We start from the raw sequence: 20,093 nt of genomic DNA, 5'->3' as shown, positions 1-20,093 counted from the left end.
CCGTGAGATTATCTCAAACCGTATGGGCGTGACGGCCCAAAAACCGCAAAAAATGGCCTAAAAATTGACCAGCCTGTCATTTCATCAAAGAAATCCATCAAAAAATCACAATTTAAAATTTTAATTAATTAATAACTTTTTTCTCATAAAAGATAATGACACAAGACTTTCACTTGGTGAAAATTCAGCATTGTGGGCCGCCTAGACTTTATATTTGGTGACCCTGGGGTGACGGGTTCAGTGCCCCCCACACCCACGAAGTGGGCATACTTTTGAAAATCACGTTTTTTCAGTTTTTCCCCTTAAAGGAGGGGAAGGAGTCGTTTTAGAGACTTCAAGCATCTCTTTGATGTTGAACAACTTTTTGAGGCAGACATTTCTTTATTTATGTTTCATTCGCCTCCGGCTGACCGTTTAGCCGTTATTTGCCGCCGAAGGCGTGATTTTTGGCGATTTTTGCCGTTTCCGAGGTTTTAATGGACATTTAGGAGGGGAAAGAGTTGTCCAATCAAGTTGATGATGAAGTACATTTTTGTAGGCAATTGCATTGGCTAAATTTCATGTGAAGTAAAATTTTTTGTACCTCTAACCGGTTTTGCTCCAGCTGAATCGATTTACAGATACCCCCTAAAAACCGGAAAAAAACCGGTTTTTCATAAAATTCACGGCCGGTTTTGGCCGGATCCGGCTCAAATTTTGCATGGAGTCATCCTTTGATATTCCCAACAGTTGATACTTGACTCAGCAAGATCCCAGAAAAGTGTGATATATCTAGGGTTGGGGTGTCCCACCCTCCAAGAAAATAGCATAAAACCACCACAGGACCAGTAGGTATATTCCCTGAAGAGTAGAATCCAATCGGTTCAGTGGTTACCGAGATCTTAAGGGACAGACAGACATCATTCTACTTTGTATTATAGATTATTTTGGTGATCATTTGATTCGATTGCTCAAAATATGTCAAATATAGGTGGCAACAAAGTAGGCATTTTGTGAAATTTCAGTATTATTCTATCCTTATTAAAAGTAACAGGATATCTGTGCCGTAGGACCTCACTAACCTCCGAGCTGACAACAACGAAGCTTTACTAGAAATGTGTTTCTTAATTTATCGTTTAAAAACCGGAATTTAAAAAGTAACAAAGATTTTTTTGAGTTTGTATGTATGTAGCGACGTATATGATATGATACTTCTTTACAGATAAGTTTTCGATAGGTCTTTAACTGTATTGAGGGGAGGTTAAATATCTTCACCCTCCAAGAAGAAAAATACAATCTCATCACTAATTTTTTAGTAAGTGGATGCGAATTAGGTGCTTACAAATCCTGTAAAGCATTATAGACAAATCTGACATTTAAAGAATCCGCACAAATCACGTTTCTCCTAGCCGTAAAGACTGACAGACAACGCCTGCTATAGAGTAGCTTCGCTACTACATAAAAGAAGATAATACTTTCGTTCAATTGTTTATTTTTAACTAATTGACATAAAGATGAAAAAATGAACATAATCTGTTTCTACATAATGAACTGGAAAAAGTTTCAATAATATTAACACATAGTTACTTTAATAGTCCTAAGTATACATAATAATAATAACATAACACAAAATATAATAAATTCTAACTGAATGAAAATATACGAAAAACGATGCAATGAAAAACTAAATAAAGAGAGAGAGAACTAACAAAAAATAACAAAACTATTATTCAATGTTAAAGCAATTTTTATGTGAAAATTGTTGAAAAATAATGCTTTTTTTGCTTTTAACAATTGAGTTTGTTTTGTATTAACTAAAAGTGAAGCTGTATGTATTAACTAATGTATTTAAAAATTTATGTCTTGCCGCTTAGCAAAACTACATAGATTTTTATATTTTTAATAACACTTATTAATTGGCTTGTAATGTGACTATTATGAAAATGCTTTTTTTGAAGAAAATAATTTTTGTGTGAATTATGATTTTTAAAATTTATCCTGCTATTCTTTTTCTATAAAGACAAATTGACAATCATTATGAACTGAGTTAAACAATAATTGGGTCTAGAAACAAACTACAATGAAAATTAAAGCAACACCATTAATATGAAGCTCAAAAATATTATACTATTTTTGTCTAATTTAAATCAAACAAACTTACAACTATATTAATATGGCCAGTTTTTGGGAAAGATAAGTATGATCACTTCAAATCTGCATAGATGGATTAAAAAGGCATAAAATCAAATAAAAACTTTAGTTTTTCAATGCCAATTTGGTAATTTTTAAATGAAAGGCCAGGTAATGTACATAAAAAAAAATTTTCTCTAACAAAAAGATTGAAAAGAAAGGTTTTGTCAAGCTTAAATGTTTTTTTTTGTGTAAAAATAAAACAAAGTGTTGGAAAAGTAAAACAAAAGAGTTCATTTAAGTAATTTAGAAACATTTCCATTAAAAGAAATTCAAATTAAAGGGATATAAGAAGCTTTGCTTGATAGCAATGAAAGCTTTTAATTTTCTAATTACTGCCTTAATGTAAAAACTTCATTCTTCAAGGTGTTCTCTTGTTTTAAAACCTACACAAAGTATAATTTTCTATTAATTTTTGTAATTACTAATAAATATATCAAAACAAATAAGATAAACTAGAAAAAAAACCTAAAATATTTTTTTAAAAAGCCTAATAATAATGATATTATGGTAACTAAAGTAATGAAAAAAAATACTACATTTCAGAATCATTTCTAGAAAAAACTTGCCTTAATTTTTGGTCATACAGATAACAAATAATACTAAAAAATGAAAATATTAAAAAAAATTACATTATTTTACATGATATTACAATAAGTTGATGGCTGATGAGCTTGTAACATATACATAATGAATTGTCATGAAAAGTGAGACCTAGGTTTACATTCCTAACTGCATCAACTTGGCACGCTGTGCTCCACGGTTGAAGAAAGTTGAAAGGTGTCAGCTATACATAACGAAAACAACATTCTCCTAGGGTGTAGAATCGTGATCTATTAACACGATTCTTCCCCAAAAATATAATATAAGGCTTTCCTTTCGGATAAGTGACATATTCAACTTTTAACATTTAGTAGCACACCGTGTTGAAACATGAATACCATTTATTTACATCACATTATAACAATGAAAACATAAAATTTTAAACTTTTCAAATAGCTGCAAATGAAATAAAATCGCATAGGACAAAACTTAAAGCTCTTGTAAAATAAAGTAACATATTACATTAAATATGATTAATTTAAGTATAAAATTTTATATTTTCATTAGGTATTTACTTTACATAATCATTACCTATAAATAACTAAATGTGTCAAAATTTTCGGGGTTTTAAAATAAAATTAGATACCTACATAAATGTGACTGGTTTTGACTGGAAGATGGTTGTTAAAAGATTTGTTTTTAGCTGCAGCCTAATTTAACTTACTCTATAAAAAATGTATTCTTATGTTTGAAATTTTTATTACAATTCTTTATAGGTATTTAAAGTCACCTGTTTTCGATAATTTATGAAATATAGATGGAACTTTTAATTTAAAATAAACTTCATTAAATAAAAACGTTATTTATAGCATCGTATTATAGACACCTTTACGCGGATATTAAAATGAATTTTTGACATTAAAACCAGATTTGTTAATAAAACTGGTATTCATTTTATGATTTTTATTTTGATATTCGTAGAAAATTGTCTATAATACGATGCTATACATGATTGTTCAGTATGACTGAAAACCGGTTCCAATACTTTGGATAATAATCGGTTTTGAAGCCATTCCTACTGTAATAAAAACTCCAAGTATGAATATACATTTTTTACAATGTAAATTTTTAATATTGTGATAAATAAAACTGTTGACAAACTGAGAAAAGGAGGAATACTATTACTGAGGTGTTTTGTTCTTTTTCTTCAACAATGTTGTTTGTATATTATATACATGATGATAATAATAAAATACTTGAGATTGGAAATCTGCTTTGTGTAGAGTTAATTAAAAACAGTCTGAGGTTTCTCTTCTGAGATCTGTACAATAAGCAAATTAATAGGAAAGGAGTGGGGCAGGTTTTTGGCCATTTTCAGACCTTTATTATATATTAAAAGCGTTGCATTATGGATTTTTGGATTATTGTGTAAAGGTGAAGGCACAATTTTAAGCTGAAATAGTATATCAACACAAAGCTTTCGCTTTTAGATTACAAAGGAAAGGAATAAGGTTTGTGTGTATTATTGTAAATAACTGACTTAACTGTCTATTAATATTATAATTAAACAAAAAAACTAACGTTATCACATTCAAATTGATCAGATTTTTTTACATATATCAAGCACGGACGTTTTCTTTCTCTACTCGTCAGTGATTTTGACCGTTTTGATCAATAACAGTCCTAATAATAGCTGTATATTTTTCTATGGTAGTATGTCACACTTAAATATACAGCAAATGTCCATTTTCATAACTAGATATGCTTTAAAGAAAAGAATATTAACCAGCAAAAAACAACTTTTAACCAAACCTATCCTTGACCAGAGCAATCAACTTCTTTTTGCCCTTGTAGGTCGTCTTGATATTCTCGATCAGCTGTTGGAATTGGATGTGGCCGTCGGCCGCAAGTAAAAAGGTTTCCCGCGCCTTCAGGAGGAAATCTATGAACTCAGCATAGTGCCGGGGCGAGATTGAGGTAAGTCTGGAGTGGGTGGTGGTCACAAAGGCGGCCAAGGCACTCTCCAGCAGCTGGCGCAGTGGGGACCGGTCGTAGGACAACGGCCGGGATGGTTTTGATTTGCCGGGCGCCGACATGGAACACCGTCGCAGGATGTCGGACAAAACGGTGGCACATTTCACGTTTTCAACAACTAAGGGCAACAAGCCCGACAGTTCTGTCTTGCCCAGCGAGTGTGCCAAGGCACATGCCCAATGGATGTCGGTGATTGCTGGATGCGTGTCTTGGTTGTAGGTGAGACTGACGTTCTTCATGGCAAGGATGGCGAGCTTGTGGGCGCGGTGCGGGTACCCACGATGCTCCATGTACCTGGCTATGGTAAATAACTGGGATGAGGTCATTCCATTGGCTGCAGCGTCTGTGACAATTTGGTAGGCTGTCTCAAAGGCAATCGGGTCTGTTTCACACAGGGTAAGGGCATTTAAAGCACAGTTAGGTGGATCTTCATGGGCGCACTGCAAGGCTAGCGTTCTGGCACAGTTAGACAGCTCCTCTTGCTTTCTATAGTCGAGATTCAGTCTGACAACAGTGGCGTGAGACATAAGGCTGGTGGCCACGGGACCTGTGGCTTCGGTGGGTGTAAATAGCTGGCTCCACATGGTCATAATGGACAGCAGAGCCTCGAGGCCGACTTCAATGGCACAGGTGACCAACCAACGAACCATCTCGCGTCTGCGCCAGTTCATGGTGCTCTTGGTCAGGCGCATGACTTGCAGACCAAGCTGGAAGGCAACATTGAGCAGGCCATGATGGCGTTGTCCCTCTGGAGGCACGGCGTATCTGAAGGCGTCCTGTGCAAGCTTGAACAGATGTGAGGATGAATGCACGTGACGTTGGACAGACTCCATAATGCCGGTCAACTGGTTGGGGTTGTCTTTGGCTGCTATGATAAGCGTTGACGCAAGGGAGCATTGCTGGTTCTCAATATGGCCGAGTGTGAACCAGCGCGGGAATCTGCTCATAACCATCACCGCGGCATTGCGCTCTTTGTCCTCTGGGTCCTTATTGTCGTCTAGGATGGGCAGACGCAGGGCTTTCTTGCCCAAGGTGAACGCGAGATCAGGGGCGTGCGGTAATATGGCCAAGAACATAAATTTTGAGAAGGCGTGTACAGGCGATGATTCTGGATGAATGCCACAGCCCAGGGAGGAGGACGGACCCATTTCCAGGAGTAGCTCCGCTTGTTTGCATAATACTGATATGAGGGTGGGGTCTAGTTGTAGTTCACTTAATCTTTGGATAATTCTCTCCTCCTGACGTATCACTTTTTCCTGGCTGTAGAGCCCGGCCGGCATGATGCTCTGCTGGCCCATGCCGAGGACGGCCGCCTCCACGGCCAGACTGAGGTAGGTTTCGTCACGGTCCTTGGTCCCCGACACACGGATGTGACGGTAGCGCAGGGGGTGGGGTGGTACTGCTCCTTCTTCGGGGACATTGTCGTCTAAATGGAAGCCCATACGACCTCTGTCTTCTGGGATTAAGGAAGCCTCTGCTAAAGCTTCGAACAATGCTCCTATAGGATCCATCGGGTGGCCAATCCAACCTTCCCAGGAAGCATAGCCAGGCCGTCGGGAAACGCCAGATTTTGTACAATTTTTCAGAATTTTGTGGCACTGTTTTCTCCAATGGGCAATGGCTAGTTGCTGATTACGCTTCATTGTTCTCACTATGGAAACAGCCAGGCGCAGAGCTTCTGCATGATAGCCATGAGATCTTAAAGCGTCGACACGGGCACAAGCAGTTGGTACGTGTTCATGCCACAAAAAGTTATCAATGTCATTTTCATCCGCCGACTTTTCTCCCGACTTTTCGCCTTTGTCAGCCTTCTCTCTGTCCGCCTTCTTGATATAATATTCCGCGCTGCTGCGGCCCCGGATGATTTTCTTCAGATGTGGATCTTGCCAGGACATTTGTAGCGCGTCTAATGCCTTGTGGAACACGGTGCGCGGCTTCCTCCGACTGCTCTGGCTGCCAGCAGCCGTCGGGTCGGGGCCGAGAATGGCCGGCCGCGACGAAGAACACGAGGGAGAGCAGTTGTTTGAAGGAGGCGAGTTTTCTGTCGCATCGTCTTCACTATTGTTGCTGAGACCGGAGACATGGCGGCGGCGGACGGTCGGCTTGTGATCCGGGTCCTCCAGCGGACACACGTCCACCTTGGTCCACTTGGTCAACATCTCCTTCCAGGCTTTCCTCTCTTGGGAACCGGCCATCGGGTTCAACACAACACACACCCACAGAGCACCTGAAAAGAAAATCTAGGGTGAATCACTAAAAATATAAATTTTCGTCACAAGACAAACATAAAAATATTCAGCCAACAAACAAATATATTATTAAGATCCTTAAGGCGTACTAGACTAAAATTTCAAGAAGGAAAATTTGAATACTTATGTAAGCAATGGATGTATTAATAATTGGATGTTACACCAGATTTTCATGTTCTATAATAAAGCGAAACTCGCAGCGGACTAAAGTAAGGATACCCCCATCAACCCCTTTACCCATCACCTCCCCTTTTACTGGATAAATTATTGAGTAACATTTTAGCAACATAAATTGACGACAATTTTCCCCTGTCATAATTTCCATGTATATTCTACATCCATAATGTAGTTAACAAAAAAGCAAAAAATGTTACAAGTGGATTTAAATTGTAAAATTTGATTCTACTTCTCAATGCTTAAATTTTTATTCTACTTAAAAACAAGATTTAAAAGAAATTGATGTTATATTTTTAATTTCGTTCATTTACAAAATAAAGTATTTTTTACTTTATTTAGGTACTGAATCAAAAAATATTTCTATGGATGTTTTTTTAGCGAGAAATATTTTTTACTGCTATATCCCTAACCCTGTGTAGAACCTGTTGAGTAAATGAACTTGTTGACTTGCTTCAACAAAGTCAGAGAGGGAGATGACATTGGACTGTAAATTACACTGGTACCCAAAGTTTTGTTATAACACATTTCTTATTCGTTCACTTAAAAACTTTGAAGACAAAAAATAGAACTAATTTTAATCGGTGATTGGGGGGTAATTTTGTTAATTATCAATCGTCCATTGCCTTATCTCTAAAGAACAAGCAAAACATTATAAACATTATAGTTATTATTTCATTTTGAGGAAGGGGGAGTTCTTTCACATCACCTTTGTCAATATTGATCCTATAATATTTTAAACTAGCGGCTTCGCCCTTAGCCTCTAGGGGCTTGGGCCCCAAGAGGTTTGATCAAACCAAATTTTTGTATTTTAGATTTAAAATAAGAATATAAAAAAAATAATCTTTAGGGGGGGGGGGATTTTTTTTTGGGGGGGAGGGGGAGTAGTCCACCCCACTATTTTAATTTTATTTTTAAAAAGAAAAAAAAATTTTGGGAGGAATTTTCATTTTTTAGGGGGGTTGGGGGTGTCCCACCCCCCAAGAAAATAGTTATAAACCTTCCCGGGACCTATGCGAAGCTACCCTGTAAAGTAGAACCCGATCGGTTCAGCGGTTAGCGAGATCCTTCGCTACAAACAAACATACAGACAAATAGACATACAGACATCGTTCTAATTTGTATTATAGATAAGATTTTTATAGGGTGTATTTCATTGAGAAAAAAGCTATTTTGCCTCTTGTAATAAAAGAGCAGATTCATTCACAATAAAAATTCTAAGAAATGATTTTGTTTTGTGAGAACCTATCCATATGAAAGACAAATTTACTAAAAATAATTCAAGTATAGTTTTGTAAAATTATTTAAAATACTAAAAATCACTCTTAGCACCACTTTAAAAAGATACATTTACAATTTCAAATTTTTAAAGTTAAATTATGTAAAATGGTATCCGGGAAATTTTAAAACAATCAAAAATTTAAGATTTAGATTACAATTAAGGGGGGGGGGGCGTAATGACATTTATTCGTAATCCGTGAGCAAAATGGTCTTAAAATTTAGCTAGACCCTTCAAACTTGGTATATAAGCCTAGTCCTATAGGTATTACATCTAAATGGCAAAAAAATCCAAAATTTTTTATTTTAAGGTTAGGTTAGGTAAGAAAAACCCTGCGGAAATGGGGTTTTTAGGCTTTTTTTGGTCTATTTTGATGTGGAAACTTACCTTAAATTGTTTTTTCTTAGGTTTTTAACTTAAATACACTGTATCTATTCATATGGACTTTAATTAAGATGATTCAGCAAGTCGGGGACCGACCCCAGGGGGCTAAGTGGGTGGCCCGCAGGGGTTAAGTGCCTTTTTCCCAATACATATGTTGTGATACATCTAATTATAGGTTTTTTAGGTCAAGGAACTCAAATTCAGAGCTAATATAAGCATTAGATTAATCTGAAGCTAGCCCCATCGGGCTAGGTTGGTGGCCCGCAGGGGTTAAGTTCATTTTTTCCAATATATATCTTGTTATATATCAGAATATAGGTTTTTTAAGTCAAGAAACTCAAATTCTGAGCGAAAATTAACATTAGACTAACCTGAAGCTAACCCCCCCGGGCTAGGTTGGTTTTCTGCAGGGCTTAAGAGCATTTACATAACCTAACCTATAAACTTACTTATATTTTTACATGTTTTTTCTTGAATAAAATTTGTCTATTAATGAGGACTTTTTTTAAGATAATGCAGCAAGTTGGGAACCGACCCCAGCGGGTTAGGTTGGTGGCCCGCAGGGGTTAAGTGCATTTTTCCCAATATATATGTTGTGATACATCTAATTATAAGTTTTTTAGGTCAGTTAACTCAAATTTAGAGCTAGAATTAGCATAAGACTAATCTGAAGCTAGCCCCAGCGGGCTAGGTCGGTGGCCCGCAGGGGTTAAATGCATTATTTTCCAATATATATCTTGTTACATATATCAAAATATAGGTTTTTAAGGTCAAGAAACTCAAATTCAGAGCTAAAATAAGCATAAGTCTTACCTGAAGCTAACCCCCGCAGGCTAGGTAGATCTTCTGCAGGGCTTAAGTGCATTTTACCTAACCTAACCTAGAAACTTACTTATTTTTTGGTTTTTTCCTTGAATGAACTGTGTCTATGAATGAGGACTCCTTGGGTCAGCCTCCTGTATGAAGAATCTTTTAAATGATGGCTTTAGGACTGAACACTGTGTATCTAAGTAAAACCTAGCCCGCCTGGGTCAGTCCCCGACTTTCTAGATCATCTTAAATAATGTTCTCATGAACAGTTTATTCAATTAAAAATCTTCAAAAAAGTAAGATTCTAGGTTAGGTTTGGTAAAATGCATTTAAGGCTTGCAGGCAATCCACCTAGCCCGCAGGGGCTAGCTTCAGATTAGTCTGATTCAATTACTAGCTCTAAATTTGAATTTCTGGACCTAAAAAACCTGTAATTTTATGTATGACAGCACATACTTTTTAAATATGCACTTAACCCCTGCGGGCCACCCACCTAGCCTGATGGGGTCAGTCCCCGACTTGCTTGATCATCTTAAATAATGTTCTCATAAATAGACACAGTTTATTCCAGAAAAAAAACCCTAAAAAAACAAGTAAGGTTCCAGGTTAGGTTAGGTAAAATGCACTTAAGACTTGCAGGCAACCCACCTAGTAGCCCGCTGGGGCTAGCTTCAGATTAGTCTGATACTTTTATTAGCTGTAAATTTGAGTTTCTTGACCTAAAAAACCTATAATTTGATGTATTATAACACATACTTTTTTTAAAAAATGCATTTAACCCCTACGGGCCACCCACCTAGCCCGCTGAGGTCAGTCTTCGACTTGCTTGAACATCTGAAATAAGATCCTCATGAATGGACAGTTTATATGAGAAACAAAACCTAAAAAAATTATATTAAATGTAAGTTTCTAGGTTAGGTTAGGTAAAATGCACTTAAGCCCTGTTGGCAACCCACCTAGCCCGCTGGGGTTAGCTTCAGATTAGTCTAATGCTTATTTCAGCTCTGAATTTGAGTTCTTTGACCTAAAAAAAACCTATAATTGGATGTATCTCAACAAAAATATTGGGAAAATGCACTTAACCCCTGCAGGCCAACCACCTAGCCCGCTGGGGTTAGCTTCAGATTATTCTAATGCTTAGTTTAGCTCTGAATTTGAGTTCTTCTAAAAAACCTGCTATATTTTGATATATCACAAGATGTATTTTGGAAAATAATGCACTTAACCCCTGCAGGCCACCGACCTAGCCCGCTGGGGCTAACTTCAGATTAGTCGGTCCTCGACTTGCTGGATCATTTTAAATAAAGTCTTATTAATAGATACAGTTTATTAAAGAAAAAAACCTGTAAAAATATAAGTAAGTTTCTAGGTTAGGTTAGGTAAATGCTCTTAAGCCCTGCAGAAAACCAACCGAGCCCGGGGGGGTTAGCATCAGGTTAGTCTAATGGTAATTTTCGCTCAGAATTTGAGTTTCTTGACCTAAAAAACCTATATTTTTATATATAACAAGATATATATTGGAAAAAATGCACTTAACCCCTGCGGGCCACCAACCTAGCCCGCTGGGGTCGGTTCCCGACTTGCTGGATTATCTTAGATAAAGTCATCATTAATAGACAAAAATTATAAAAAAAAACATGTTAAAATATAAATAAGTTTCTAGGTTAGGTTAGGTAAATGCTCTTAAGCCCTGCAGAAAACCAACCTAGTCCGGGGGGTTAGCTTCAGGTTAGTCTAATGCTAATTTTCGCTTAGAATTTGAGTTTCTTAACCTAAAAAACCTATATTTTGATACATAACATGATATATATTGGAAAAAATGCACTTAACCCCTGCGGGCCACCAACCTAGCCCGCTGGGGCTAGCTTCAGATTAGTCTAAAGCTTATTTTAGTTTTAAATTTGAGTTCCTTGACCTAAAAAACCTATAATTAGATGTATCACAACATATGTATTGGGAAAAAGGCACTTAACCCCTGCGGGCCACCCACCTAGCCCCCTGGGGTCGGTCCCCGACTTGCTGAATCATCTTAAATAAAGTCCATATGAATAGATACAGCGTATTTAAGTTAAAACCCTAAGAAAAAACAATTTAAGTTAAGTGTCCACATCAAAATAGACCAAAAATAGCCTAAAAACCCCATTTCCGCAGGGTTTTTCATACCTAACCTAACCTTAAAATAAAAAATTTTAGATTTTTTTGCCATTTAGATGTAATACCTATAGGACTAGGCTTATATACCAAGTTTGAAGGGTCTAGCTAAATTTTAAGACCATTTTGCTCACGGATTACGAATAAATGTCATTACGCCCCCCCCCCTTTCTTAAAATACTTTAAAAGTTTTGATGTAAAAAGAAACAGTAAACTGTTATCTAATAAAAATAGGAAGATATTAGATCGTATTATCGACAGCTTTCCGAGGATATTAAAATGAAAAATTATAAGATTATTTATGATTTTTATTTTGATATTCGTGAAAAATTGTCTGTAAGACGGTGCTATACATTATTTTTCAGTAAAATTTAAAAACTGGTTCTAATCCAACGGGTAATAATCGGTTTCGAAGCCATATTGGAAAGTGAGCTTACCTAATTGATCCCATAGCTGCCTGCACTTGTCTGTCATGGGAGTGCCCTGCGAGTGCCAGAGGACCAGGCGGGGGTCTGCCAGGAACTGCTCGGTCATCAGGGCCAACATCCGGGACCCGTTGCTGTCCTGCGCCCGTAGCATCTCTCTCACCTGAATAATAATAGCTTTGATTAAAGAAGGATTGGCGGTTACTATAAACAAGCGTATTTTTTATGCTCATTTAAGGTTAGGTTTAGTAAAGGTTAAGAGATCCCCGCAAGTTTAATACTCCCCGCAGAAGGTAGAATTTTTTTTTTTGAGGGTTCAGTGTTTCATAAATAGGTTTGAGTGAAAGCGCCAAAAGTTTTCTATTAGTCTGTACATCAATAAGGCAGGGATAAAAAGTATACCAATTGAAATTATTGATATGAAAGAGTTGTCTGGTTGATATCAAACTAGGCTTCATTTTTTTTATAAACGAAGAAATTTAGGCATCTTTTAAAAAAATATAAAATACCTATCATTTTCATAATTGGATATCAAAATTAATCCTTCTTAAATGATTTTTTTGTGAGAATCTAATTGCTTTATCTATAATTTTTGGCAGAATATCTATGTATTGTGTATATTAGTAAGAATTTTTATTGTGCTTTAAATGTAAGCTTGTCATGAATCTTAAGGCTATTGACCACACTCCCCTATTGATGAAGCCCCTAGAGACTATGGGCGTAGCCTCTAATTTCCTAAGAAAGGAAAGGTATAGAAATGTGTAGTACTAAGCACTCTTGTTGTAAGACAAAATACTTGATAAGCATTGCAAACATAACATTATTTACCCATAACAAACACACACACACGCACACACACATATATACACACACACATATATACACACACTCACACACAAATGTCAGTCAGTAGAGTAGAGTAGAGAGGTGTTTAGTGAGTCAAATCAACCCCTCGCAAATTTCTCTCCCATTTATCTGATTATATCTTTGTGTTAGGGGGTTGGGGAGACTAGGGAGGAGATACGGTGGAGTGCAGATAAGTATATTGGGGGGAGGGGGGTATCTTTAAATTACTATTCCTCTCCACGTCCCTTTTGTGTCTTTCACCCCAGTCCCCTACTTGATCCCTACCTCCCCCCCAATTTACAATCCCCCCCAATTTCCCTTAAACACACCCTTATAAGCCCATTGAGTTCAGACTAAGATCAATATGGACGGAAGACTTACACACACACACACTTCACCCATGCCGGCTCCGTCACCCTCTATCGGAGAAAAAAATCGCGCACAGAATATCGAAGAAATAACGGAGAGTTTCAAACACGGAGAGTGGGGGGGGGATTTTCAACACTAAAATTGTGTGAAAAGGGGGGGGGTGGATGTTTGAAGTTGTAAAGTATCAGGATGTAGATAGATTAAACAATGTTCAGAGAAGAACATTTAGCAGGGATTAGGGGATAAGATAATGCGTTAATCTTTGCAAAAATTAGTAAAATTCTGCTTTTATAAGCTGGGGGAAATGGGGGAAGCAAGAGCTGTTGAAAATTATCTCATGTTGTCTTCACCCTGAATATTTTCCCCACTCTCCAATCTTTCCCGTTCTATAGTTTATGTGCATTTTTGCCAACTTTCAATTTTACACTCTGTGTAATATGTGTGTGTGTGTGTTGGTCTGTCTGTGTGTAAGAATCCTATGGCCCAATGGATAAATGAGACTAAGAGAGAGATGAGAGAGAAAAGTTTATAAGAAGGGAATATTATATAGGAGCAAGATTTGTTCAATATTTTATTCAATAAAAATAACCATTTCAATTTAAACTTAATCAATAGGAGTATTTCAGAGTTTAATTCAATTGTTAGAAACAATGAAAACTGAGGTATTTTGAAATGAAAAAGAAATATCTTAAAATGAAATATCATCAAACTAAATTGGAGAACTCAATCGGCTGTATAGGTTAAATTGAAAATGTAAATTGCTAATATACACAAAATTTCATAAAGACAGACACAAATACATCTTACTATTTTGTCAGATAGATTATTAGATATCCACTTACTGCATAGAAGAAGAAAAAATCATCATAGGCGGAAACGTTACAAAAGATATAAAATAAAAGATGACATGAACTTATTCAAAAAAAGATTTAAGTAATATGAAATTCATTGAATTTAATAGGTCAAATCCTTAAAGAAATATAAAAACTAACGTCTATTATACTTAGAACTTAAACTTTGTACGTATATCATATTATTTTATAGAGAAAATAAGGATGACAACATCCATAAGTAGCAAAGCACTAAAAAAACATGAATGAAAAAACGAACAAAGTGTCTTTTGTAGCATTACCAACAGATCAACTTAATCATACTCACTAGTATAAGGAATCCTCACAAAAATTTCAGTTGACTATCTTAGATAGAAGCCGAGAAAATCATGTTTCACCAAATATATTCGAGAAAGACAAACAGACGGACATTTTAAATGAGAAACATAGAGTCGTTTCTCTACTAAAAAAAATCTTTGAAAAGGATCTTATACTGCTTCTAAATGGTATCGAGACAAAAGCTTTATTATGTCAGAAGTTAAAGAAATATTTTTATTCACTACTAATATATTTTATAGGCAGTTAATGAGATCTTCAACATTTGAAATGAAGACAGAAAGAGAGAGATCTTTCAATAATACAAAAATCTCATAATATAAAAAAGTAACAGAATATTTATCAGTCTAATCAACTGAACTATACCGAAAGATCTTCCTAACTGGAAGGTTTTATATCATTTTTGTAGGGTAAAACCCCTAAAAAAGAATAAAAAATACAACAAAAAAAAAAGAAAATTAAATAAAAGAAGGGGATGTGTAAGAGGATCCAAATCAAATAATTGTTTTATACGACTTTCAGAAAGAAAGTAGTGTCATCTCGGGGTAAAGGAAACTTTAATATGAAAATAAAAATATAAATGATATCTATAATATAAAGTAGAACCATGTCTGTCTATCCGTCTGTCTAAAGCTTAAGATCTCGGTAACCACTGAACCGAATTGGTTCTTTTCTTCAGTGCATATACTGGTCCTTTGGTGGTTATAGGCTATTTTCTTGGGGGGGGGGGGGGGGTTCTCAGAAATTACTTTCATTGAAATATATTGTACTAGCAGATTCGCCCCTAGCCTCTAGGGCCTTCGCCTTAAGGTTGCAGTGGGGGTTCTCCCACTCCCGCATCTTTGATTTAGTTTAGAAAAAGAACCCCTCCCCCCAAAGAAATTTATATCATTTAACTTCTAATAAATGACATAACACTTTTGTTATTTTCTTATTATAAGATTTATTTATTTTTCAGTTACCTATTCTTACATCTGCAGCATATGAGTATGTTTATTTGTTCCTAGGACATATGTGGTTTTCACAAGACATACAATTCTTTACTTCTAAGGACTTCATACTTTTTACTTACATCTTAAAGTTACTACGGTAAAAATTAGGTCTTTCTTTACACTTTTTACCCTTTCGTGGTAGGAAGAGAGGAATGTAGATTAATTCAAGAGCAATTACCCTATCCATCCATAAAAAAAAGTTAGCTTTAGCCTTTTAATAACTACTCTTTTTAAAAAGTAAATAAAACCATATCCTTGAATTGGACCTTTGAAGAAAATAGCAAATGTAGTATATTTTTCTTTTCTTCTAACTGACAAGCCATCCAATATAATTTTGAATGTTGGTGAAATAACAAGGAGAACTATGTCATAAGTAGCACAGTACAAGTTTGCATAAAAAACAGTCAAAAAGCAGTCCTTCTACCTATTAATGTTATTGTATGCTTCATTATGCCATATAGTTGTGAGAATCTACAATTTAAACTTTCAGCCGCGCATCTTATACAGTAGCAAAGTAAATAGCATTTTATGTAACATCCTTGTATGTACATACAGACATTGAATATAGTTATAGAGTAGCGTTGCTGCCAAATAATGTTATTGATGTGGAGTTAGAGAGAAAGAGGCGCATAAGAAAACAATATCTTTGTTTGTGTAAAGCTAGATATAACAGGGATGTATACAACCATTAAATCACAGCAAAAGTATAATAAGGAAGGGATGGGTACTACTAGAATAAATGTAGGGGAGGTTGGCTACAGGGTTATTATAGACCAGTAAGACTATATTTCTTACATAAACAATTTTGTTCCAAAGTTATTTTTAATGAGAAAAATAATACAAACGTTCGGCCACATTGAATTATTGAGTAGCTGCGCCATTGACGACAAGGCTGAGCCAGCACGGGATCTAATTTCTTGTTTTTTTTTCAGGGATCATAAGGGATAAGAAAATGGGTGATAAATTCATAACTGATGACAAAACTACCACTTATTATTGGTTAAAAAGTTTTGACAAATATAGTTAGAAACACCCAATAAAATAAGTACAGTTTTATGAGCCAACAAATAAGATAACGTGGATATAAAACTTTGGGTACTAGTGTAATTTCCAGTCCATTGTCCCCTCCCTTCCTGGATTTCAACATCAATAATGTTGAAAACAATAAAAAAAAATTCGGATGAAAATATCATCCTACTGTCAAATCTTAGAATAATATAGACAGGAAGCTGAAAAATGTGTTCGACATGAATTTTTTTCATATTATTCCGTGGACATTTTGAAATATTCTAGAAAGCTAAAAATTCATTCTAAAAATAGCCTATAGGTAAAAATAGTCAAAATTAACCTATAGCTTTTTAGTTTAAGGCTATCAAGGGCAAAATAAGCTACTCTACCTAAAGCTTTCTATGAGCACTGAGCAGAGAGTCCATAGAAAAGTTGTAAAAGTAACTTTTTCATTATTTCAAATTGGTTAAATGGAATTGGAAGTATAAATGTAAGTATAAAGACAAAATGGAATTATTTTTTGCACAAAATATCTATATACTTTTTTGCAAGAATTGTAAGTAAATCATCAAAATTGATGTTTACGTTATATACCTAGCTCATTTAATTTTTATGCAATGCCAGATATTTCATCAACAATGACAAAATTACCAGATAACAGTTTCATAACATACTTTAGTTTAGACTGTCTGTTTTGAACTTTTCCTCCAATAATTTTAATCTCCGTGTGCACTGCACAAACAACATTAAACCTCTTACCTTGGCAAACATTTGTGTGAGATGCTTGGAGGCGGAGTAGTATCCACCCTGCTCCAGGTACGCCTTCACTTGGTCCTGCACCTGGGCCTCGTCCAGGTGCCACGTGTTCTCCTCCTCCGCATCCTGGCCCGCCGTTGGGTCCGGGGCTCCAGGTATTTGGTTGATGGCTGAAGATTTCCTGGAAAATATGTTTAAATATAAAATGCAGGCGTGTTTTGTAGGACCAGATTGTTACATGAATTTATTAAGGATTTAAATCTATTTATATCATGTAATGTTGATGAAAACATATAAACCCCCTTCCCCCTTAAAATTATTTCTACTAACGGAAAAATTGGTTTGAAACAAAAGTAAGTGCCTTTTAGACCTGATATTCATTCATACTTACAGGATAAATAAGATGTCAAATGCCTAATACCTAATATTTTTATAACAAATTGGATTCATTTGGAGAATGCGCAAAACTATTCTGTAATCAAATTTGTCTGTTTGTTGTTACCTAAGAATTTCATCTGATAGTTTCTGTGCAGTTGGTAGAACTTCTGTGTGGTGGGAAGAGATCAAGTATTGGACAAACTTCTGCAACTGCTCACGGTTCATCTAAAAAAACATTCATTAGCAGAAGTTATGGTTTCAGCCCCTTGAAGTCTATCTAAGTTTGATTATTTAAATGGAACATCTGGCATACATATAGATATTAGATAAAAGATTACCAAACCTATTGTTTAATTATTTTAACCAGGGATTTTAATGGTAAAGTCAACAGCCGATAAATTGATATAAATCCCCAATGATAATAAACAAATTCACCTTTTTTATAATAATATCCCTACAATAAAATTATTTGTTTAAAAGTTTGAAACCCAGTAATCAATTTTCAAGGATCCAAATTTTTCATGGCAACAATTATAATAAAACTTTGGGAACTATTGTAATATACAGTTTATTGCCCTATCCCTCCCTGTTGTTATTTCCACATATTTCAATCCTGACACAAATCCCTAATAATATTAATTTTACCTGTAATAAAGTTTCTGAGATGGGTACCCTCACTGGAACCTTGTCTGTATTCCTTATTCTATAGACAGTGAGGGCAACCACGTGCTGGCACCAGAATATATCCCGAGAGTTGCAGCTACACGTCACAGAGGTAATTTTACATCTGAAAAAAAACATTATATTAGTTTGTGATTGAGTTACAATATCTGCCAAATTATTAAAAAGGCGGTTTCCCTTAAAGTGACTTCTGTGGCACAAAATCCACCCACTTTATTTATAAATGAATTAAAAATAAGGTGAGTGGGTGAGATATTTTTTTGTTTGGTGGTTTATTACTTTGGGTCAACTTAGGTTTGGTTAATTTGAGTACTGGATAGCCCCGCAATTTATTTTAAAATTAGGGGGGAGGGGGTGAGTGCTCTCTAGGCGCTTTAAGAGAAACTTTAAGATGACTAATACATCTGTATAATAAAACTTAATTGTTCCAATAAATTAATAGAAAAATGACTCATAATAATAGGTAGAATATGTTGTATTTTCTCTAATAATCTATTCTAAGTAACTTAATTTAACACATTTATCCCAAAGTAAAAAATCACATTGCTATAACTAAAGTATAGGCTATAAAAAGCTGTGATAATACTGTCCTACTTAAGAATTTAGCACCTCAGGACAAAGTTTCTTATCATAGAGCAAAAAATTTGAGCTCTTCGCCTTGACAAACAATTTTGCAAACATTATCTGCTGAACAAGAATGAAATATATTTAAATCTGGCGCAGCCACATAATTACAAGTGCCTACGTCCCCCCTACATGGACAATTCTAATATGTATTAGGTAACCAGTTAAAAGGATTCAAAATATAAGAAACTAAAAGCATAAAAAAATCACAAAACTAGTTGTCTGAATAAATAATATCTTTAATTAAAAAACTAGTCCAATTAGTTACATCTGATACAACAAGTGAAGTTTTATCATTTTATGTTCCTATTATATTGAAACAAGGATGACAACATCCATAAGTAGCGAAGCACAAAAAATCGTAGATGGGAATACGTACAGGTAGATTTAAAAGGTTTTTAGTAAAATCAAGAATAGATTTATTGGATAAAATAAATATGAAACCTTGTTTTATTTTGTATGATGACGATGGTCAAAGTAAATTATATTAAAGATGCTCATAACAATGGGAAAAATTATTTTGATACTGATATCCCATAAAAGTTTGAAAATTGGATCAAAATAAACAAAGATCTTGGGAAATATGTAAAACATATAAAAATAGCCAAAAACCTGATAAAAGGCAGTCTGGCCGCCATGGTTGTTTTCTTAAAACGACAAAAAATTTAATTTTTAAATCCTTAAAAACTTTAAAAATTTGGAAAATCGGACCATATACACTGAAGATATGGAAAAAAGTGTTAAATATATTTATAAATAGCCTAAAACCTGCCAAAAAGGCAGTCTGGCCGTCATGGTATTTCCTTTAAAGACGGGAAATTTAATTTTGATATCTACAACTGAAAAAATTTTGAAAATCGGACTATAAACACTGAAGATATGGAGAAAAATGGTAAAAATATAAAAAAAACAGCCTAAAACCTGCTGAAAAGGCAGTCTGGCCGTCATGTTTGTCTTCTTTAAAAGACGGGAAATTAAATTTTGATATCTATAACTAAAAAAAAATTTTGAAAATCGGACCATACACTGAAGATATGGAGAAAAATGTGAAAAAT

General features: G+C 35.2%; 1 protein-coding gene across 1 annotated transcript in view; it reads right to left on the bottom strand.

The window, feature by feature from the left end:
* Positions 1-1,454: 1,454 nt before the first annotated feature.
* The window catches only part of Dora (zinc finger SWIM domain-containing dorado), a 104,736-nt gene continuing 86,097 nt past the window's right edge, over positions 1,455-20,093 (bottom strand). The window contains exons 4-8 of the mRNA XM_080171175.1: positions 18,379-18,520; positions 17,858-17,958; positions 17,359-17,536; positions 12,231-12,381; positions 1,455-6,973 (exon numbers count right to left, since the gene is read on the bottom strand). Of these exons, the coding sequence (XP_080027301.1) occupies positions 4,515-6,973; positions 12,231-12,381; positions 17,359-17,536; positions 17,858-17,958; positions 18,379-18,520 (3,031 nt within the window). The 3' untranslated portion in view covers positions 1,455-4,514. The remainder of the gene's footprint in view (positions 6,974-12,230; positions 12,382-17,358; positions 17,537-17,857; positions 17,959-18,378; positions 18,521-20,093) is intronic.

This window comes from Acartia tonsa, chromosome 1, assembly GCF_053477335.1.
Source record: "Acartia tonsa isolate MP-2025a chromosome 1, ASM5347733v1, whole genome shotgun sequence".
Classification (NCBI taxonomy): Eukaryota; Metazoa; Arthropoda; class Copepoda; order Calanoida; family Acartiidae; genus Acartia; species Acartia tonsa.
Note: the sequence above shows the minus strand (reverse complement) of the source record. Positions and strands in the feature narration are given on the sequence as shown.